We start from the raw sequence: 25445 nt of genomic DNA on the forward strand, positions 1-25445 counted from the left end.
CTGGTCTTCAGGTAACCCGTTTGAATATTGCTGAATTGTCAAGTAAAGCATATAACTAGGGTCTTACTCAAGAAAATCTTATATCTTCATTTAAAAAAACTGGTGTCTACCCTGTGCAGAGGAACCAGATTCTCCCTTCTAAGACAGCCCCATCAATTATTTACACCAATACACAGGCTGTAGTCATTCCTGAAAACAAAACAGAAAGCTTTATAGAAAAAAGAAAAATTACAAAAGTTATTGAAAAGCCACAGAAAAGAAAATTACAACCATCTGTCACTGGTAATTTGATGTCACCATCAAAAGAAAGCAAATTGAAGAAAATAGATGTTGTCACAACAACAAAGAAAACAACAAAGGCAAAAACAAGTGAAGGTTCAAAAAGAACAAAAACAAACTTACATTCCAACAAACATAGTGCGTCACCACAACCAAGCACATCTGGACTTAATGCTCCTCACATTGATGATTGTGACTCGAACTGACTGATGATGAAGCTGACAGCACTCCATGTTGTGTATGTGGCAACACCTCACCAGATGCAACAAACTTAGTATACACACTAGAAATTATTCAGTGGGGTAAATGTGACAAATGTAGCCACTGTACTCGTCTAAAATATTGTACTCCAGTGCGGTGTTTGTGGAGAAATTCTACATTTCTGTGTCCTCATTGTGAAAATGAGTGCTAATTGTTTGCTGGTCAATTTATATACGAATTCCATGTTCAACCCTGTTACATCATTCATATTACATGTCATTTATTGTTTGAAAATTGATCTAAACATTTTGTAAACTTTGATATATTGTTTGTATATATTCAACCGTACGGAAGTTTAGTTGAGTAAACTGTGATTTTCTGAAAATGTGTTGTGTCTGAGTGAAAACTATGTCATCTCGGTAATACAAGTAAACAGTAGAGACCAAAACGGCGGACAGTGACCTACTTCTGTGATGAATTAAAATGACTTTTCGTTAACATATAAGTTACGTTTCGTGTTCACTTGAGGAAAAATGAATGATTCTAATAATAACATGAAGTTTTTTTAACGGAAGTTTCATTTAATAGTATTTATTTACAAATGAATACTTAAGTCACCGGTAATACGGGTGCCCAGGATAAAAAAAATAAAAAAAATGGTATTAAATGGTTTGTATGTTGTTTCCATCTGACGACACGTATCGCGATACGTATTGTATCATAAACACTGTACCGCGATACGTATCGTATCGCAAGGTGAGCGTATCGTGACACCCTTACTAAAAACGTTAGAAAACACGATTGGAAACGGATCCAAAAAAAGTGGAAGATTGGAAAACCGAATATGAGACAGTGACATTAGTGTTCATTTACTTAGCTTACTAGTTGGCTTGTGTTTTCTTGTCAAGTAAATGAAAAAATAGTATTTAGTCTAAGTTTTAATGTGTAAATATATTTTCATCATAATTCAGAATGGAAAACCTAATAAAGTAACTGTTTAAGAAGCTAAATATATTTATTATTATTGCTGCAAATGTTTCTGTAAAGTTAGTTATAAACCCTTTAATTTATCCAAGAACACGGGTAGTACAATACTACCTGTATTTTTGAATATGGTTGTACAGGTACTAATTGATTTTCAGTGTTACTCCTTTTCTTTCTGTCTGTGGCAGTACCGTTACTAATTTCACAAATCCTTATCTGGAGCTCTGCTACACGCGCAGTCTAAAGGCTAGACATTTCGGAATCTGCACGTAGATCAATAATTAATCCATATATTTATGTGTCATAACAGCCGTACGGCTAGACAATCTTCATAGGAAAGGCTATACGAACAGAGCCGTACGGCTAGCCTCTTGTATACCCGTACGGGGCCGTACGGCTAGCCTCTTGTCTACCCGTATGGGGCCGTACGACTAGCCACTGCGTTTTGCCAAACCCTTTAACTTTCGGGATACAGAAACATGACCCTTTGCTAAATCTGGTATAATGGTTATGAACAGTACTGGCTAGCATAAAATTCTCATTCAAGTAAGTAGGGGCAGAAACTGAGTGTATTTTAAAAACATGGTTTAGAAAAATTTGTTCTACTCTTTTTAGCTCATCTATTTTTTGAAAAAAAAATTATGAGCTATTGTCATCACCTTGGCGTCGGCGTCGGCGTCCGGTTAAGTTTTAGGTCCACTTTTCTCAGAAAGTATCAATGCTATTGCATCCAAACTTGGTACACTTACTTTCTATCATGAGGGGACTGGGCAGGCAAAGTTAGATAACTATGGCGTGCATTTTGACAGAATTATGTGCCCTTTTTATACTTAGAAAATTGAAAATTTTGGTTAAGTTTTGTGTTTAGGTCCATATTATTCCTTAAGTATCAAAGCTATTGCTTTCATACTTGCAACACTTACTAACTATCATAAGGGGACTGTGCAGGCAAAGTTATGTAACTCTGACTGGCATTTTGACAGAATTGTGTGCCCTTTTTATACTTAGAAAATTGAAAATTTGGTTAAGTTTTGTGTTTAGGTCCACTTTATTCCTACAGTATCAAAGCTATTGCTTTCATACTTGCAACACTTATTAACTATCATAAGGGGACTGTGTAGGCAAAGTTATGTAACTCTGACTGGCATTTGGATGGAATTATGGGCCCTTTATACTTAGAAAATTGAAAGTTTGGTTAAGTTTTGTGTTTTGGTCCACTTTACCCCTAAAGTATCATAGATATTGCTTTCATACTTGGAACACTCGCAAACTATCATAAGGGGACAGTTAAAGGACAAGTTGCATAACTCTGGTTGTCATTTTTACGGAATTATGGCCTTTTTTGACTTAGAAACTTTGAATATATGGTTAAATTTTGTGTTTCAATCCACTTTACTTCTAAAGCATCAAGGCTATTGCTTTCAAACTTCAAATACTTTCATGCTATCATGAGGTTACTGTACCTGGCAAGTTGAATTTTACCTTGACCTTTGAATGACCTTGACTCTCAAGGTAAAATGATTAAAATTTGCGTAAATTGCCATAACTTCTTTATTTATAATTAGATTTGATTGATACTTTGACAAAACTACTCTTACCTGACATACCACAATAGACTCCACCCAAACCATCCCACTACCCCCCCCCCCGAATCCCCCCTATTTTTTTTTTAAGATCATCTCACAAATGACCACCACACCCTCACACTATACCCCCTCACCCCACCCACCCAAATTTTATTTTTTTTAAACGGTTAAAAAACACAAATATTTATTTTTATTATTTTATTTTTGAAATACCGTCCAACCATCGTACCCAAGAATCCCCCCCCGCCCCCCGAAATTTTTTTTGCATTTTTTTTCGCATTTTTTGAAGATAATGTTATAAATGTCCACACCCCCACACTATACAACCCTCTTCACTCCACCTCTCCCTCCTTTGTGATTTAAATTGAGAGTCCCTTCACCTTTAAAAAGAAAATAGATGAGCGGTCTGCACCCGCAAGGCGGTGCTCTTGTTTCAACATGTAACCAGTCCAACTGAAGAAAGTATTCTTTATTGATGTGACTTCTTTGATCTAGTCTGAAAATTAGCCTTATGATTTTGTTCTGTGTAACCTGGAGTCTGTTCTTTAGATTCTGAGAAATGCCATAATACCATATAGAACAGACATACTCAAAATGGCATTGAAGCAAGGACATAATTAACATTTTTTTAGTATCAAATGATAAAAACCTTTGCTTTCTGTATAGGAACTGTCTTGCATTTGCCTTCTCAATGACCGATGTAACCATACTTTAAAAACTTAAACATTGATCTAAAGTATCCCCCAAATATTTGACTGATGAAGTGTGCTGTATGACTGTTCCATTGCACGAAATATTAAGGTAAGATTAGAATCCTTCTTTAACTTAGGTTTCGAGCCAAATACAATTGAATCAGTTTTACCCAAGTGTAATGACAATTTATTGTCAACTAACCACTTACTAACTATTTCAAGATCCTATGCTAATAAACACTCAATATCAAGACTTGCCAGACATCCGTATAGCAGAATCATGGGCATATTATAGAAGCTTATTGTTTACAACTCCTGCCATGTCATTCACATATAGTAAAAAGAGCAGAGGCCCAAGTATTAAGCCTTGGGGCACACCACAAGTGACATTTTCCAATGATGATTGTATACCAGAAACATCAGTACATTGTTTACCACTAGATAAGTATGATTCATGCCATCTAATAATATCAGAGGAAAACTCTTATCATTTTAAGTTTATGAAAAAGTATAATATGGTCAACAGTAACGAAGGCTTTTTGCAAATCGAGGAGAACCATGCCAACATAATTACTTTTATCTAAGTTAAACATAATATAGTAAGATAGATGTATCAGACATGTGAAAGTTGAGAAAGATCTCCTAAATCCTGACTGAATCTCATACAATAACTTCTGCTTATTCAGATAGTTTGTCTACTTGGTCATAAACAATTCTTTCAAGTATTTTTGAAACTATACACAAAATTGATACAGGTCTGTAGTTGTCAACTAGCCCATTAGGCAATATTGAACATATAAAATGTAAATATCTACCGTGATATACGTTTTCAAATATTTGCGTTCACCACTCATAAATGCGACGATTTCAGTGAGTTAATTGGGGAAAGTCACAAGGCGATTCGACAAAAGATGTCTGCTCTCCGCGAACAAAGCGCGGATTCAACATTAAGGGTAAGGTTTTATTATTTTAAATGTTACTAATTAGTCTGTTAACCATCGCCATACAATACAGCCTTTCTTCGTCCTCGTGATACTACTTATGTTCTATCAATCTTACGCCTAACAGTGTAGTGTTTATGTGTAGCAACGTCAAATATTCCACACTCGCTAAATGGCACTCTTGGCGTTATACATCGCAAGGCTGACGCTCAAGGTCACGACAAACGCTAAATGTCGCAAAACATACTGACGCATTGCCGTACTAATGTCGCCAAAATTTACTGCCGCTATATGTCGCAACAACAACGGTAAATGTCGCATTCATTAAAAATAAATATGTTGCTGTATAACTGGCATAATTTAAAACCCCGCTTTTCCTGGTTAAGTTTTCCAGTGTGAACCTGAGTGTACCCTAAGTCATTTATTTAACAAACTGTGTAGCCGACCTGTATAGTTTTGTTTTATATTGAATATTAAAGCCATGGGATCTTAGACATGTTGAATTTTAAAGGTTTTCAGATAGGGATCAAGGGATATTTTATGAACAATTTTTGTAAAAGACTTATAAAAGAGGCTACATATCAAATATGAAAGACCTGTAATTTGCGCTTTTAGATATTACGATTATACAGGGTTTTATGTATAAACGTAAACTTAAAACTGGTTAATCTAATCTCGTGATCAGTTTTAACCCTGTGGGACATCTATTTCAGGGCCTTAAGATGAAGCTACACACAAATCATTAAAGCTTTTAGCCTTTAGTTTTCCGAAAATAAAATTTAAAGACATTCCATAAATTTGTATAAGTGTATATTTAAATGGGCCTTTTCATGTTTGGGTAAATTGACAAAATTTTAAAAAGTTGTTTCAGATTCGCAAATTTTCGTTTTAGATATGATATCTGTGCGGAAACAGTAATAATGCACATTTACCATGCTCTACAATAGCCATTATATGCATCTTTTTGACAATTTAAAAACCTGAAAATTATAAAGCTTTGCAACGCGAAACGAATTAATAATATGGACAGTTCTGTTGTTAGTGTTATATTTTGTGAAACTACGAAGATTACTTATACAAAGTATAAAATACGTCTGTCATTGTATCCGGAAGGATTGCTGAATGGTCTTAGTAGTAGACTTTTTACTCCAGGACTCCAGGGGTCAGTGGTACGAGCCCTGCTGAGGGTTAACTTTTTTCCCTTTTTAAAAAAAAATTTAATTCTTGATTTTTTACTGGGGATTTTAAGATCCAATCTTAATATTTATCAATATAAAGCATTTAATGACTAATTTCAAATTATGCAAAAATCTGTGAAAAGTCCCCTTTAAGTGGTGATCTTTAAGTGGGCCGAGCTCGTTTTTGAACTCGGGAGCATTATTTTAATAAACTTTGAAGATGCTACACAACTATGGTACAAACCAAATATTAAACATTTATACCATGGTGTTTCAGACGAGATTTTTTAGTTAAAAACACTTCAAAAAGCCGCATATCTTAATAAATCAACGGACCGAAACGAATTTAGGAGATTTCTTATAAATATTAAGTTGACACATGGACACACGGACACGTCATTGACGGACACGGTATCCCATTGCGTATCATGGGCTCAGTGTGCTCAAGAGAGGTAAAACTTATGTCAAAAGAACTCCATTGATAAAAATATTTCAGTAGTAATAAGTATCTTTAAAATTAATAAACATGTGCTTGCTTTTTGTACAGTAGTTTAAAATAAAGCCTTTACAGTTAGGCGCATAAATATAAATGCATTGATCGAGTGCATTTCTATCAGCTACATGGAAAAATGAACACGTACTGTACTAATGTTCAAGACAGAATATTAAAAATTGTACGCTGGACGGGAGATACCAATAGGTGCAATGGAATGACTGTGTACATAATTGAACTACCGTCTAGTGGGTCTCATGTAAGTTATCAAATGGTATGATGTAAATACATGAAATAACCTAAATGTACTTTTTACTAAAGATAAAGTTGTGTGACTTCGTCACAATATCACAATGTTTATAAATCTACCATCCTATAGACATAAATATTTGCACATTGTTCGAAAGTATCTTCCTACTTAGATTAGCTAGTAATTTGTTTTTGTTCCAATCGATTGTGCAATGTAGAATTCAATCGATTGTTGTTGGTAAATTATCATGTTTTGAAGTATTATTTCTTGTACGCCACAGTTTGTTTTACACAATACATGTACACAAATGATGATAGAATTCACATTTAGAATCAGCCATTCCTACCAATATTCTGCTTACATCAAACCATTGTTTTTATCCATTTTAAAAAACAGTGTCTTATAACGTATTATTTTTTACTGTGTTTATCTTTCAGAGACAAGAAATAGGTAACGATGACAACGACATGAATAAGCAATCAAGGTACTTTAACACATACATTTTTGAGATGTTGTATAAATTGACAACTGTTATGTACCATACATATGACGTTTTATCGTGTCCACACATATGTATATTTAAATGTTGGTATGGTTTAGTAAATTAATTCTTGGATATACACATATTTATTCTTAGATATAATCACACATTGTATATAATGGACCAATTTAAATTAAACAGTCATTATACCTGTTGCTTAACAATTTTAGCGGCGTTAATTCGTTTGAAAAGGTATTATCTGATATAAGAACTGCAGTGAAGGAAATGATTCTCCAGAAGCAGGTAACTAAACAAATGAATCCGAAAAAGTAAACTTTCTCCTTAATTTTGAGAAACAGCTTTTTGACAAATAATGTAAAGTGTTTACACAACGTTTAACATTGAATATAACTGATATCAACATAAAGACTATGAAACAACATTATAGAGAGCAGGAATTGTCCGGATTTGTCTTGTTTAAAGTTATCCCTTTTCAAGATTACGCATCATAATCAGTCTGTTTACTGAACCTGTCCTGGTAAAGGTTCCAAACAAACTATTTAGTAACGTCAAATATACTAATTGTTCAGTATCCCACTGTTTTATAAACAAATTCGCACGTTTGCTGTCATGTCTTTTGTATATCTGTTCTTAGGAACCAACTGTCGACAAAATAGCGATCTTTCAGTCATCCTTGAGGCAAGCGGAAAAAATATTCACCGATCAGGATAATCAGCTCCGACGTCTGTTGAACCGGAGTTGTTGTCTGGAAGCTCGTATTGCTAGTCAGGTAGATAAAAAAATCTGAACTAAAAGCAACTTTTATATAGCTCTTCAAAATTATTCTGAAACTTATCTTTGTTCATGAACCGTTAAAAAATCGTAACGACTACTATTTTTGTTTCCGTATCAAGATCGCTTAAATGCAAACTCCACTCAGCTACGGTTATTGTGTCCTCAAATTTATGAAACAAGTACATCAACACAAAGTGTGCTATTTATGCTTTTAATATTTAATTCACGAGTTTTTGGTTCGACTGCATCCAAAGACCAAGGCTTGTCGAGGCTCTCTCGATGACGTTTCCTGAGTACATCCACAACTAGCGATCTTTATGGCGAGATAACGAATGTAAGGATTGAAACCTGGACCTCCAGGTCGCTAGGCGGACACCGCATACACTACACAACGGCGATCCTATGCCTCTCATATCAATTTGGACAACTACTGGAATGACATTTTGAAATTTATCAATATAGAAAACACATAAGATGCACGTTTTCTTCTGTTAATGCGAGGATGCATGTGCGAGAACACGGGCGTCTCTACATGTTTGATCCTACATTATAATTCATTATGCTACATGTATTTTTTTTGTTTCTCAGTCCCGTTAAACGCGCATTTATTACTCATTTATTCTATCCCTTTTCTATCAACAGCAAAAAAAGGCTGTATATGTGGCACTTGTTTCAGGAAAAAACAATTAAAAAATACCAGGGCTTATATGAAGAGCCCATGGAGGAATGTGAAATGTTAAAATCTCAAATATCCACAGACCATTCTAGGTAAGTTATCCAAACATTCTCAGCTGTTATATATAAAATATTTATTTCTAGATCATGGGAACGCGGAAATCGATAATTCCCTGTGTCTGAAAAAAATAGATGCTTTTTAAGCTCGACCATTATATATGAAATATATATATAGTGGAGCTATCCTACTCGTTGGAATGTTAAAGTTTGCGTACCACCTCAAATATTCTCTATGTCCCTTAACATATTGATTTTATATTTTGCATACTTCTTTACCAACATTACCCCAATCTATAAACAAGAGGCGACAACTGTATCAAGCATTTTGTAAGAATTATTGCCCTTTTTTTACTTAGAATATACATATTATTGATACATCTAGCTTAGAGTTAGCGTACCACCTCAAATATTTTCTATGTCCTTTGAACTATTGCTTTCATATTTTACATACATTTGTACTTCTTTACCAACATGACCCCAATCTATAAACAAGAGCACACAACTGTAACAAGCATTTCGTAAGAATTACGGCCCATTTTTCCTCTTATCATATGCATATTATTGATAAATATATGTTCAAGTTTGCGTACCACCTCAAATATTTTCTATGTACCTTGTCATATTGTTTTTATATTTTACATACTTCATCTCCAACATGACCCCAATCTATAAACAAGAGCAGACAACTGTATCAAGCATTTTGTTAGAATTATGTTCCCTTTTTATACTTGGAAAATTGAAAACTTGGTTAAGTTTTGTGTTAAGGTTCACTTTATTCCTGAAGAATCAAGCCTATTGCTTTCATACTTGCAACACTTACTATCATAAGGGGACTGTTCAAGCAGAGTTATGTAACTCTGACAGATTTATGGCCCCTTTTATACATAGATAATTGAACATTTGGTTAAGTTTTGTGTTTTGGTCCATTTTACTCCTAAAGTATCATAGCTATTGCTTTCAGACTTGGAAAACTCTTTTTTTATATTCAATATAAGACATACAATGTATTCATGTATATGATCATAAAAGAAAACAAAGTAATATAATGTAGCAGCAATAATGTTCAAACATGTTATACAAGATATCCTAATATATACTTTTTTTGACCGTGTGGTTTCCTTTTGATTAAAAAAAAGGTTAAAATGTAATTTTTATGCTCCCCCGAAAAAATTTGGAGGGAGCATATAGTCGCCGCTTCGTCTGTCCGTCCGTCCGCTCGTGTGTCCGTCCGTGCAAATTTTTTGTCCGGGCTATTTCTCAGCAACTAATGACCGGAATTCAATGAAACTTTATGGGAAGCTTCACTACCAAGAGGAGATGTGCATATTGTCAGCAGGTTCTGGTCTGATGATTTTTCACAGAGTTATGGCCCTTTGAAATTTTCCATTAACTGAACATATAGTGCAATTCTTGTCCGGGCTATTTCTCAGCAACTTATGACTGGAATTCAATGAAACTTTATGGGAAGCTTCACTACCAAGAGGAGATGTGCATATTATCAGCGGGTTCTGGTCGGATGATTTTTCACAGATTTATGGCCCTTTCAAATTTTATATAGAATAATTCTTGTCCCCCCAACTACTGTGCCCTCAAGACGTTTCCTTATATCTGAATATATAGTGCAATATTGTGATAAAAAAAAACTTTGGGGAGCATCACCCGTCTCCGACGGTTTCTTGTTTTTCTTTGGTTGTTTGTGATAGGTGTTTTTAAAAAAACACAGAATAAACCCAGAATAGTTATGAACAAGGATGAGTTGCAACAGAATAGTTATGAATAAGAATGAGTTGCATAAAGTGGGTAGAAAGCATACTGGACTTATTATGAAAGTTTAATGTGCTTCCATTTTTGTTCAAATGCATAAAGAGTATCATTGTTTAGGGTTATTTTTTTTTCTATTTGAATTTTCAGTTTTAAAAAAATGATAAAACAGTTCATTATAGGTTTTTGTTTTCTGAATTTCATGCTGAATATAAAATATTTCATTAATATAATTACATAATTCACAACGTTATTAACCTCTTGTATTTTGAAGGTATTTACCCCTAAACTGATGTTTAAGAGAGATAGTTTACATTTAATTGTTGTTTCTCTAGAAAGGTTGTCAATTTATTCCATAGTGGTTGAATATGTTTACACTCCCGGAAAGACTTGGAAAACTCGCTAACTATGGTATGGGGACTGTACAGGGCAAGTTGCATAACTATGGTTGGCATTCTTTTAACGGATTTATGGCCCTTTTTTGTCTTAGTAACTTTGAATATTTTGTTAAATTTTGTGTGTAGATCCACTTACTTCTAAAGTATCAAAGTTATTGCTTTCAAACTTCAAATACTTTCTTACTATCATGAGGGTAATGTACCTGATTAGTTGAATTTGACCTTGACCTTTAAATGACATTGACTTTCAAGTTCAAATTAATAAACTTTGCTTAAATTGCCATAACTTATTTATGATCATATTTGATTCATACTTTGACAAAACAACACTTACCTGACATACCACTATGGACTTCACCCAAACCATCCCCCACGCTCCAACCCAGAATCCCCCCCCCCCCCCAAAAAAAAAAAAATATTTAAAAAAAGATAATTTTTTCCTTTTTTTCTAATTTTTGAAAGATCATCTAATAAATGACTACATCCCGCATTATACCCCCTCTCCACCCCCACCCCCCACCCAAAAAGATTTTTTTTGAAACATGGTAAAAAAAAACACACAAATATTTATTTATTTTATTTTTTCAAGGACCGTCCAACCAACTCAAGCTATTTCTATCAAACTTGAATTAAAGTCTTATTTGTTGGTTTTATGGCTTTACAAATGTTCAGTAGATAGTGGAAAATATACCTGAACTCAGAATCGTCTATCTTCCAGTTAGAATATGACTATATTACCTTGACCTTATTGAATATGAACAATTTCCCCATGATGGCTTACGTTATACTGTGAAGCACTCGAATAGTCGAGCGCGCTGCCTTCTGACAGCTCATGTTATGATTCAGTGTCCTTCGTTGTATTCGAAATGCTGGCGTTTTTTTTTATTTTTAGCTCACCTGTCACGAAGTGACATCGTGAGCTTATGTGACCGTGTGATGTCCGGCGTCCGTGTGTGCGTGCATGCGTGTGTGCGTGCGTCCGTCAACAATTTGTTTGTGTAGACAGTAGAGGTCACAGTTTTCATCCAATCTTTATGAAATTTGGTCAGAATGTTTATCTTGATGAAATCTGGGTTGGGATTGTATTAGGGTCATCTGGGATCAAAAACTAGGTCACTAGGTCAAAAACTCACATAATAGGTCAAATAATAGAAAAACCTTGTGTAGACAATAGAGGTCACAGTTTTCATCCAATCTTTATGAAATTTTGTCAGAATGTTTATCTTGATGAAATCTGGGTTGGGATTGTAATTGGGTCATCTGGGGTCAAAAACAAGGTCACTAGGTCAAATAATTGAAAAATCATCAACAATTTGTTTGTGTAGACAGTAGAGGTCACAGTTTTCATCCAAATTTAAGGAAATTTGGTCAGAATGTTTATCTTGATGAAATCTGGGTTGGGATTGTATTTGGGTCATCTTGGGTCAAAAACTAGGTCAAATAATAGAAAAACCTTGTGTAGACAATAGAGGTCGCAGTTTTCATCCAATCTTTATGAAATTTGGTCAGAATGTTTATCTTGATGAAATCTGGCTTGGAAATGTATTTGGGTCATCTTGGGTCAAAAACTAGGTCACTAGGTCAAAAACTAGGTAAAATAATAGAAAAACCTTGTGTAGACAATAGAGGTCGCAGTTTTCAATCAATCTTTATGAAATTTGGTCAGAATGTTTATCTTGATGATATCTGGGTTGGGATTGTTTATTTGGGTCATCTGAGGTCAAAAACTAGGTCACTAGGTCAAATAATAGAAAAACTGTCAACAATTTGTTTGTGTAGACAGTAGAGATCACAGTTTTCATCCAATCTTTATGAAATTTGGTCAGAATGTTTATCTTGATAAAATCTGGGTTGGGATTGTATTTGGGTCATCTGGGGTCAAAAACTAGGTCACTAGGTCAAAAACTAGGTCACTGGGTGAAATAATAGAAAAACCTTGTATAGACAATAGAGGTCGCAGTTTTCATCCAATCTATGAAATTTGGTCAGAATGTTTGTCTTGATGAAATCTGGGTTGGGATTGTATTTTTGGTCATCTGGGGTCAAAAACTAGGTCACTAGGTCAAATAATAGAAAAAACTTGTGTAGACAATAGAGGTCACAGTTTTCATCCAATCTTTATAAAATTTGATCAGAATGTTTATCTTGATGAAATCTGTGTTGGGATTGTATTAGGCTAGTCAGGTGAGCGATTAAGGGCCATCATGGCCCTCTTGTTTATGTATTTAAATTATTTTTACATCAGTAATTAGCTAAAATAACTCATGGATAACTTCTGAAATAACTTCAGTGTTTAATTTTACTATATTTTTTATACTTTGTATCTTAAATTAAAATATGCTTGCTTTGAACAATTGCATGTTGCATAATTAGTTTTAATTTACACTAGTAAATAAGAACTTACCATCAATTAAAAAAATACATACCTAGTTTAACAAACTCTATTTGACGCTTATCAATCAAATGTGCAACATAGAGGAGAACAGATTGCGCTTGTAATTTAATGCCATCTTTCCAAGAGTCTAAATTGTTTCCCATTGTAATTTGCGACCAAGCTTTTGGTCAAAGCTCACCAAACTCGACTTTTTCATGTTTTAGATTAAACTATTTAAATTGGAAAATGATCTTAAACAAGTTAAAGTAGAAGTTAAAAGTCTGCATTGCATGTATTGCTTAATATATGCGGTTGCTTTTCAACATAAAAAGTTTTCATTGAACGAAACATCAGAGTTGTCCTATTGTTAGTACAAATGAATACATTTATAAATTTAATGTATCGTAACGGGCTGCTCAATAAGCAACACCCTGTACATAAGAGTCTGAATTGAACATTGGTTCGGCATCAGCGTATGATAAAAACTTTTTCTTTGTTCATGGTGGTGAATATCGATTTCAGCGAACTTCTGCCGATAGCAAAATCATTAGAAAATATGCGAAAGATCTGTGTGAAAAACGAGCAAATTTTAGCGAAGGAAATGGACCTCCTACAACAAAGATTAGAAGATATGCAAAAGATCTGTGTGAAAAACGAGAAAACTTTAGTGAAGGAAATGGACCTCCTTCAACAAGATATAACACAAAGAGAAGAAGAAATTAAACAACTCAAGTCTTGCAGTAACAAGGACAGAAACAAATGGCAACGAGAGTAAATATCGCATTAAATACTTTATTAATATCATAATGCTGTAGAATTTAGGCATGATCATTATAAATAAACAATTGCTTTAATATTGATTGTAACATATGTTATAATCATGAAATTTGATGGTTTAGCTCTATATTGCATTATTATATTAGACATTCTAAACAAATAATATTCTTATGAACATTACCATATTGAAACCATTTACGGTAAAATTAATATTGTAAAGTATTTCATCTGCATATGATGCATGTCATTTACCATACAATTTATACAGAATTGAAACAAAAGAAGAACACATTATCATCCTGAAGAAGAAGAAGAAAATACTGAAAAACAGACTGAAGTAAGATTTTGTAGTACCGTCTCGTTCGAAAATTCTATTTGCAACGAACTGATGCGCCCGAGTTGTATCGAACCTAATTTTTCCAAAAATTAACATACAACGTTTAAACCTGCAATACACGAAAAAATATTAATACAATACTCCCCAACTGCTGTATCATTTCAGCACAGTGAACGAAACTGTCAAGGTACTGAGACGAGAGTCTGCTTTGACTACAGGCGTTAGAAGTGAACCGAGGTTTGGTCCTTCTTTTTTATCAATGGTTTACTACTGGAATCGCTGTTGCATTACATAAAAGAGATTCGCATCAAAGTTTGAATTTGAACATTAAAACCGAACTTTTATACTAACATTTGTATTTATAAAGTAGTTTTCATACATTTCGACATTAACTCAGTTATAATGTTTACTGAAAAAGAAATTACTTGAGTATGTTTATATTACACAATAATTCAAAATATGATTAACAAAGAATACTGTATGATATTTGGAACATAGCTAAAACATATGATACCCTCTCGCTTGACTCGGCTGATTAGCACAGTAAGGATAAATACAATTATGGTACAAACTATGGATATTATGGTGTCAGCAATATGTCGATTAACCACATGGGTGTACATTTTTTCGCCATCAGTATGTATTACCTATTAATAGTCAAGCTAAAGTGCATACAATAAAAAAAATAAGAGAAGCTTAAGTTGCCTGTGCAGTCAAGCCTCGCCAATGAATTAATTCAATAAACTGCTTATATGGGATTATAAGTCAGAAACCGAAACGTATCTGCATTTAAAGGGATTAACATACCACATATAGAGATTTTGCCAAACATAAGTAATTTGGAATTTCTAGCGTGATTCGTAACAGTTAGTGGGTTTGCAGCTTTACAAATGTTTTTAACTTTTTAAGCGTTCAAACGTTTAGCATAGATCTGCATCCTATTTCGAACAATAACATTTAGAGCGACAACAACAATGAACAACCTGTATGAGTGAATAGACACTCTTATATAATAATGTATATATTCAAATTCAGAATGAAATCGCAGCACACTCAAATACACACGAATAAATGACACTTTTACCTACATAGAAATAGCTAAATTTTTATGAGCGATAAGTATTGATTGCTATCGAACAGTTTTCGTTGCTTTTTCAGTCACCAACTTAAGCTGTTGATTGAAAAAGAAGCGCAATTGGAACAAGAATATGATGAGACTCAAACAGATCTTAATAACCATGAAATGCTGTCGAGCGGTCATGAGGTGAACATGACGGTAAATATTTAAAATGTGTTATGTTCCAACAGCTTATTAGTAAATTGCAATAGTTTTCCATTCAATAATGGTTTGTACCCCCATTATAACGTTCTCTTGTTTAATATTGTGAATACGTTTAATTAAAATATATGTTTCAATGTAAAAAGTATTGTTCATGTTTGTATTTAAAAGGATTCTTTTGTAACTTCAATACGAAATAATTGACTCCTATCTTTAAACCATGAACCAGTCCAAAAAGTGGCGATGCATAAGCTTTTAATCTGCAACATTATAAAATAAATTGTGTCAACTATGCTAATGATATTTACCCAAAAGCATACATGAAACATACCGGTACACAACAGATTCTTTAAACAATAGAGAGGGTATAGGCTACAATTAACTGGTCATACATTTTCTCATATATAGGTATCAGACATATATTCGTTCAAGTCACGGCTCAATAATTATTCATAAGGTCTCTAGTATAATTTGCTTTTGAATGAAGTTCATACACTTGTCACTTTAAGTTGATTGCTTTGTTATTTGTATGCCCCCGGATCGAAAGGTCGGGGGTATATTCATAATTGTTTTTGGCCGGTCTGTCTGTCATTGTATATGTGTGTCTGTTTGTCTGTCCAAAAACTTAACCTTGGTCATAACTTTTGCAATATTGAAGATAGCCACTTAATATTGGCATGCATGTGTATCTCATGGAGCTGCACATTTTGAGTGGTGAAAGGTCATACTTCAAGGTCAAAGGTCAAATATATGGCTTCAAAGCTGCGCAGTAGGGGGCATGCATGTCTATCTCATGGAGCTGTACATTTTGAGTGGTGAAAGGTCATCCTTTAAGGTCAAAGGTCAAATATATGGCTTCAAAGCTGGGCAGTAGGGGGCATTGTGTTTCTGACAAACACATCTCTTGTTTTTTCATTATTTCGATATATTGAGTGATGTAATTGGTAGTGCAAAATTCAATCTGAACATACTTATTACTGTAATATAACTATTGCTTAATAAATAAGATAAAATACTATTACAACTATAAGTACCCTTAAATGAGCTCAAAGGGATAATCTAAAGTTTTTGTTTGAAGCAAATAAAGAAAACATCAAATTCATCCATGATGACTTCTGTCTATAACAACACGCTTTTCTCCTTGTACCAGTATAATCTAGAAAAATAATCTCCCAGCTCAGATCACTTAAGTATCGAACAGCCAATTTAGGCCAGCAATTCTGGGCCTTGATGTTCCCCATGTAAATTTTAATAAAGGAAAAACACTTCCTGTTTCAAAATGCAGATTTCTTTCTTAAACGATCAAGTATTCTTAACAGTACCACTTTCTTTGTCGTTTTTGTGCCCCTATCTAAAACATAAGTGACACTTAATACTGTTTTGCACGACTGTGGTCTTTGGTGGTATTGTTATATAAAATTGGCGTTGTGCGTCCATTCGTCCGTTTGTCACAAACTATTCAGGGCTTTATATCAGAAACCATGTAAGATATCAACATGAATTGTTATAGGTGCATTGATATAAATGAGGAGAAGTATCATTCTTAAGAACCATAACCCTACACTTTCTCACAAAAGCGTTATTGCCCTTTATTCTGTTTTATTACATAACATTTCAGGGCTATATCTCAGATGCGATACAAGATTTCAATATGACACTTCATGGGTGTATAAATATCAATGAGGAGAATTGCAATGCATAAAACACGTAGCCTTCATTTAATTATTTTTTTCGGGTTATGTCGTATATCAAGGGATGTGCACCCATCCATGAACACAATTTCTTTGGAGGGATATATCAATTGGTATTTGCTTGTTCATCACAGATGTTGTTGAGACGGTAGACTTGTATTCCGTGATTTGTTGCAATTCAATAATATGTCCATTTTGTCCAGAGCATAGCTAAATAAAGCATTATAGATTTTCAAAGAACTTGAAATTATGTGTCATGGATTTTCCGATGCCATGTCACATACAAGGTTATTAGTTCCAATCTCAAGGTTACGATTCTAAATGAAAAATAAAAGGCTTTGTCAAGAACATAAGATTGTCTAGCATTCATCTTAAATTTGGCAAAGAAGCAAGCATGGTGAGACACACCCACATGAGAACAAGATTTCTAGGTGCAATGTTACAATTTAAGGTTTAATGTCTAATATATATAAACCTATAACACTTTGTCCTGAGCATAACTTGTTCAGCATTAATAAATGTTTATATACCGTGACAGAACTGAAAATATTTGTTTTACGGGATTGTCGCGATCAAAACACAGGCTGCTAGGTGTTTGTTACATATCAGGGATCAAATATAAAATCATGGCCTTGAGCCAAACTATGATTTTTGACGATGCTGCGAAGCGTCTAAGTTATCATATCATGAAAAAATTCTTCACAATGGCAACCTATGTAAAAGACCGAGCCAGTCCGATTGAGATAACTCGATTTTTCTAATCGGCATACCTCGCTGATTATCATTGATAAAGGTATAGGAAGCTCAGCTATAAATAGGACAGCATATTCTGGGAAAAGATTTAATAATAGTTTGAAAACGTTAATTTTAAATCAGTTATATTCAATCCATTATATGTTTATAGATCAATGAAACAACTATGCATTTTCTGTATTGTATTTGACATTTGTCGTGATTCAGTAAATAAATTGCGAATTAAAACGTGTATAATTAACTTTCAACGCGATCATGAGTGTAAAGAAAACGAATTATTTCGAACCTGCCATTTGTAAACGTTGTAGCGACTATGGTATATAAACAGCATAATAGCCGTATCAAATTTGTGATACTCGCTCTTCTGCGTGCTTTCTCATTTTGCATATTTTATAAACTTTTCAAACATAAATTCCAGAGCCACATCAGTGCACATACTATGTTTGACAATTCATTCAATTGTTGGACATTGTTTGCTGTTTTAAACACATATTAGGTCATATCGCGGAGATTTAGTTAACCTTACCATGTGTTCATGGGCGAACTCACGTATTCAAGTGCTCTTACGACTATGTGCTCATACCCACTTTCGATCGGGAATCTTCATGAAATTATTGCCGTACTTAACGAACAAACATGCCTAAGCTTATTGAATTAGAGAAAAAGAACAATAATCAAAAGAGAAAAAGTATATGTTCATGCACATGGGATTGTGAAATCACGTCCGTACACATAGCATCATTAACTTAGGAAAGAAACAACGAAATATAAAGTTTGGTATGATATACATGTGAAATTAAAGAGAATGGTGTAATTTAAGAGCATGTCAAGTTTTGAATTTATATGCTGAAACGTAATGTTATAACCCACAAACGTTTTACTGTAACAGACAGTTTTTTAAGATAAGTGGTACAGAAAATACACGTCGAATACCTTTTTAAAGATATTTCTTGTTATATTTGATCGAGAATGTAACCCGCCTCCCAGTTGCGCTGAAAGGATCAAGTTCCCCACGGGTACTACTTCCCCGTACCCCCAATGTTTTTTTCGTTCCCTACATTTTTCGTACCAAATTTTTTTCGTACCCAATTTTTTTTCGTACCCAAATTTTTGCTCGTAACCAAATTTTTTTCGTACCCAATTTTTTTTCGTAACCAAATGTTATTACGTACAATTTTTTTTTGGCATAATTGTTGTACCCAAAATTTTCGTACCCATTTTTTCCTACCCAAAATTTTCGTATCCACATACACAATTGTGGTGATGTAGATAGACTTAAATAGATGCTTTTATATCAATCCTCTTCAAAAGCATCGTCACACCAGTACTGTCAGTACTTTGAATAAAGCAAGTAGAATAGCCAAGCATACTGAGATGAAGTGGCTCAAGCAAGGACCATATCACTTAGTTGAAGGTCCAGGTCACATGTTAAGGTCACAGCTATTCGTAAAGATGTATTTCATATGAGCTTTAATAAAATGATAACAACATCTTACACTGAAATGTCCTAGATCTTTAAATAAAACAATATCACAAATATTGTCGCAATTGAAAATAAAGTTGCTACGTATAAGTTTGATCAGTAAATGGAATATTAAACTGCGCATTTATTTAAAGAATTATGTCGATGAGATTTTATTAACAATTATTTTTTACTAACATATATCTAGCTGCCTAACCATATGTCCAATGTCAAGCTAAATAAATCGATTGGATTATGCAACCATGTGCACATATATGCCATTGAATTTGATAGATCAATCCTTGTTTGACAATATTTTGTACGTAATACCCAATGTTAATTTATCCTTTATATGTAGTTTTGGAAAATAGTATTAGTATTTAAGCGTTATACACACTTATCCATTACATATAGCTGTAATGAATCGTTGTTTTCATGCCCCCGAAGGTGGGCATATAGTGATCGCACTGTCCGTCTGTCTGTCCGTCCGTCCGTCTGTCCGTCACTATTTTTGAAAAATGCTCATAACTTATATGTCGCTTCAGATGTAACCTTCATATTTGGTATGCATGTGTATATGCACAAGGCCTTTCCATACACACACTTTTGACCCCTCTGACCTTGACCTTGTACTTAGGGTCCGTGTTTAGGTTTCGAAATCTGCGTTTAGGTTTCAAAAAATGCTCCAAACTTCTATGTCGATTCAGATGTAACATTCATATTTGGTATGCATATGTATATGGACAAGGCCTTTCCATATGCACACAAATTTTAACCCCTTTTACCTTGACCTTGATCTTAGGGTCCGCGTTTAGGTTTCGAAATCTGCGTTTAGGTTTCGATAAATGCTCATAGCTTCTATGTCGCTTCAGATGTAACATTCATATTTGGTATGCACGTGTATACGTACAAGGCCTTTCCATACGCACATAAATTTGGACCTCTTTGACCTTGACCTTGAACTTAGGGTCCGCGTTTAGGTTTCGAAATCTGCGTTTAGGTTTCGAAAAATGCTCATCACTTCTATGTCGCTTCAGATGTAACCTTCATATTTGGTATGCATGTGTATATTGACAAGGCCTTTACATACACACACAAATTTTGACTCCTTTGACCTTGACCTTAGGGTCCGCGTTAAGGTTTCGAAATCTGCGTTAAGGTTTCGAAAAATGCTCATAACTTCTATGTCGCCTTCATATTTGGCATGCATGTGTATATGGACAAGGCCTTTCCATTTCCATACGCACACAAATTTTGACCCCGTTGACCTTGACCTTGAACTTAGGATCCGCGTTTAGGCTTCGAAATGTGCGTTTAGGTTTCGAAAAGTGCTCATAACTTCTATGTCACTTTAGATGTAACCTTCATATTTGGTATGCTTGTGTATATGGACAAGGCCTTTCCATACGAACACAAATTTTGACCCCTTTGACCTTGACCTTGAACTTAGGGTCCGCGTTTAAGTTTCAAAATCTGCGTTTAGGTTTCGAAAAATGCTCCAAACTTCTATGTCAATTCAGATGTAACCTTCATATTTGGTATGCATGTGTATATTGACAAGGCCTTTCCATACGCACACAAATTTTGACCCCTTTGACCTTGACCTTGAACTTAGGGTCCAAGTTTTGGTTTCGAAATCTGCGTTTAGGTTTGGATAAATGCTCATAGCTTCTATGTCGCTTCAGATGTAACATTCATATTTGGTATGCACGTGTATGTGTACAAGGCCTTTCCATACGCACATAAATTTCGACCTCTTTGACCTTGAACTTAGGGTCCGCGTTTAGGTTTCGAAATCTGCGTTTAGGTTTCGAAAAATGCTCATCACTTCTATGTCGCTTCAGATGTAACCTTCATATTTGGTATGCATGTGTATATAGACAAGGCCTTTACATACACACACAAATTTTGACCCCTTTGACCTTGACATAGGGTCCGCGTTAAGATTTCGAAATCTGTGTTTAGGTTTCGAAAAATGCTCATCACTTCTATGTCGCTTCAGATGTAACCTTCATATTTGGTATGCATGTGTATATGGACAAGGCCTTTCCATACGCACACAAATTTTGACCCCTTTGACCTTGACCTTGAACTTAGGGTCCGCGTTTAGTTTTCGAAATCTGCGTTAAGGTTTCGAAAAATGCTCATAACTTCTATGTCGCTTCAGATGTAACCCTAATATTTGGTATGCATGTGTATATGGACAAGGCCTTTCCATACTCACACAAATGTTGACCCCTTTGACCTTCACCTTGAACTTGGGGTCTGCGTTTAGATTTCGTAAAATGCTCAAAACTTCTATGTCGCTTCAGATGTAACCTTCATATTTGGTATGCATGTGTATATGGACAAGGCCTTTCCATACGCACACAAATTTTGACCACTTTGAATTTGACCTTGAAATTAGGGTCCGCGTTTAGGTTTTGTAATCTGCGTTTAGGTTTGAAAAATGCTCATAACTTCTATGTCGCTTCAGATGTAGCCTTCATATGTGGTATGCATGTGTATCTGGAAAAGACCTTTCCAGACACACACAAATCTTGACCCCTGTGACCATGACCTTGAAGTTAGGGTCGGCATTTAGGTTTCGAAAATTTGTTCTGTTATTTAGCTGTCTAACATAACTACCAAAGCGTTTTTCAGGGTCATATGTCATTCTACGGAGACAGCTTTTGTTTGACTTACTTAGAAGTAAATGTTTTGTGAGGAATGGTAGATGTTGAAGTAATCTTGAATATAAGACATTCCTCTGCTGAATCAGTTCCTGAAGTTTAAAACCTGACAGTGTTTGGTATACTATTCATTAAAAAAACCAACTCTGTTGGCATGTGCAGGGTATGGCCTATAAAAGGTTATTTAGCAGCTTTATATTTCACATTGAATACTACAACCACACAATTTGTAACAACTAAATTAATACTGACATACCTTGTTAACATCTTGATTGTTACACAGATGCCAGTTGCCCATGACACTGTTTGGTACATCTGTCACTGTTAACAACACTTAACTATTGCTGTGATAAATACATTGAACATTTCCCACCGCGGGATGATGACAGCTTTATCATAAATACCCAAGATGTGATAGATTTTGTGGGCAAATGTTTGATAGCAATTAAAATATCAAAGATCATGAAAAATCTGTTAGTTTTGTGTGTTCATCATTATAACATAACAAAATAGCTCAAATTGTATTAAAGGGACCTTTTCACAGATTTTGGCATGTATTGAAGTTTGTCAAAAAATGCTTTATATTGATAAATGTTAACACTGGGGCTAAAATGTTCTAGTTAAAATAAAAAATTAATTAAAGAAAGAAAATAGTAACCCTCAACTGGGCTCGAACCACTGACCCCTGGAGTAAAAGTCTAACGCTTAGACCACTTGGCCATCCGTCCTAAAACAATAAGTCATGTATTTTATACTTTATATAAGCAATCCTTGTAGTGTTGCAAAATATAACGACAACAACAGAACTCTGCAAATCATTCAATCGTTTCGCGTTGCAACACTTTATAATTTTCAGTTTTTTAAATCGTCAAAAGATGCATAAAATGAATATTTTAGAGCATGGTAAATGTTCAGTAATACTGTTATCTCACAAATATCATAACTACAAGGAAAATTTGCGAATCTGAAACCTTTTTATATAAATGTGGTAATGTTTAATAATTGAATGACCAAAAAATAATAATTAAATTTGTTGTGTTAACATTTGTGTTAAATGATGCCCTTCAAAATAAGAAGGTATCTAGTTTTCTTCTGTGGTTACATGTTTTGTTTAATTATTGGTTACCTTAATACTCCTAAAAACATTTTAAATTGTATTTGTTATAATTGGAAACTTGGATGTATTATATTTACATAAAATCAAGGTATACAATGAAGCATGCCAGCAGTAAAATACTACAATTCCTTCAAGTGACATAAATTAAAGCAAAAAATGTGATATGGCAGAAATGTAGGATTGACATTATAAAGCTATTTTTTGCACCATTATAAAGAACATGATCTTGAAATTTTCAAATAGCAGTGAAACATAATAAGTAATTTAGTGCTCAAATAAAATCCATCAAAATAGTTCTGCACTATCATTGAACACAAAACATGACACTGTATTCTAAAAAAGACCTTAACACAAATTTCATGGACATGCAATATCTTAGAGAGAAAAGAGAAAAATGTTATTATATTTTAGTCTATGCTAATGCTGAAATGAGCATAAACGATTTTTTAAAGTGTCCAAAGTTTTTAGAAATACATTTGGTACATAAACTAAAGTGGTTTGAAAGGATAGTCAAAATATTGGGTGAAGTTTCCTTTGAAGATTTTGCACTTCAATTCATTCAATTTAAATGTCCAACAGGTGTGATGTTATCAAGTAAACCTATTTGGTTTCATTGTGAATGTCAAACAGAAATGTAAACTGTTGATGAAACAATCCCAATGCTTGCGCAAATATTTATTCACCAAACGTTGTATGTACTGCTTTTTTATTTAGAAGGAAAAAATCAATAATGAAATAACGGGAACATTTATTTGCTGAAATGTGCATAAAGGATCGGCAAATACTTTGAAGGTCTGTTTCAAAATATGGAGGTTAATTTCAACCATGAGTTGGGGTAGTGTTTATTGACTTGTATGGAAAAAGTGATCGACTCTTACTACCATGACAACAACCTGTCTCAGAGCAACAGTGTAGCCAATGGCAAATCTCTTGATGATGTCTAATTTAAAGCTGCTATTGAGCTGCACAATGCTGATAATGGAGGGGAAAGTGAGTTATCAGTGCCACTTAGTAATGAAATGAGTGACATTTCATCTCAAGATAAAATGACCTTTACCGAAATAAGGCCAAGGTCATTGTCTGATGCCTTGTCTGAAAAAGCTGTAGGGTAGACTTGTTGGAAGGGAGAAGAGGAAAAGTGTTTGTCAAAAGAGAAAGCAAAGTTGCGACGGCCCAGGAGTTGGTGCAGTTTGAAGCATCACAAGATGCAGAATTTGTGTTCTGTCAGAGTCTTGATGGGGGAAGGGCACCAGTTTGGTTCCCAAAGTCAGCCAGCTTTGATGATATGCTCAAGTATCAACACGATGAACAGGTCCCTCCACCTAAACCACACTTGCCAGCTGAGTACAGAAAAAGTTTGGTGAATCAGTTGGAACATTTCAAAGACCACTATTGTCATATTGAAGATGATTCTCAGATGGTGGAGGAAGCAGGGTTTCAAACTGCTTCAATAAATTCATTTAAACAACTCTCAAAGGTGGATTCTAGGAACATAGCAGAATTAGATACCAAGGAACTTGCTGCCATGTGAACTCACTTGGCTCTACAAATGGTTCAAATCTTTCAAAGTCAGCATCCAATCTCAGAAGGAATATGAAAACTATTCGCAAATATAATGCAGAATCCGTTCAGCAAAAGCGGGAGTATGTAAAGCGCAAGAACAAACAGAATCCTAAAGTTTCTATCTCAATTGAGGATGTAGATGTAGATCTGGAAAGGGTAGAGGCACACAAAATACTTGTTCAGAAAAGTTCGAAATTTGGACGTGACAACAGGTCTGAAGCAGAAAAGTATGCAGCATTGTCACGAAACAAAACTTCATACAAAAGATCAAGGCCTGTAAGACCAGATGGCTCTTCTGTTGTAAAACCTTATCAACCAAAGTGACTTCACAAAGCAAACCTGCAAGTGATACTGTTGCGTTCCGTGGTACCCAATTCATAACGCAATTCCGGTACAAAATGTTCAACGGGTTTATTCACAATAAACGGTTATAACTGTACACTGATATACAAAATGTTAACTTCAGATACATTCAATAAAACGTGGAGTTCATCAAACTTGACATAGTTGCGTAGTCACATAATAGTAATGGATGTCAAAGATTCAAGGACGCTCCTCTAAATATATTAAGGTAGTTTAAATTTGATTTAATAGTCGAATTACTTAATAATTGAAAGAACTTAGTATGAGCTATTACTTATATCTC

The 25445-nt window shown here is 34.4% G+C and overlaps 1 protein-coding gene across 1 annotated transcript; it reads left to right on the forward strand.

Annotated features, from left to right (window-relative positions):
* Positions 1 to 4523: 4523 nt before the first annotated feature.
* Positions 4524 to 24767, forward strand: LOC127878421 (CAP-Gly domain-containing linker protein 1-like). Its single transcript, XM_052424946.1, has 10 exons — positions 4524 to 4695; positions 7042 to 7088; positions 7316 to 7388; positions 7741 to 7875; positions 8557 to 8648; positions 13671 to 13919; positions 14194 to 14262; positions 14428 to 14499; positions 15421 to 15538; positions 24465 to 24767. Exons 1-10 carry the CDS (start codon positions 4654 to 4656, stop codon positions 24765 to 24767), a joined length of 1200 nt encoding a protein of 399 aa, XP_052280906.1. The 5' UTR covers positions 4524 to 4653.
* Positions 24768 to 25445: the final 678 nt, after the last annotated feature.

The sequence above is a fragment of the Dreissena polymorpha genome, chromosome 4, assembly GCF_020536995.1.
Source record: "Dreissena polymorpha isolate Duluth1 chromosome 4, UMN_Dpol_1.0, whole genome shotgun sequence".
Taxonomy (NCBI): domain Eukaryota; kingdom Metazoa; phylum Mollusca; class Bivalvia; order Myida; family Dreissenidae; genus Dreissena; species Dreissena polymorpha.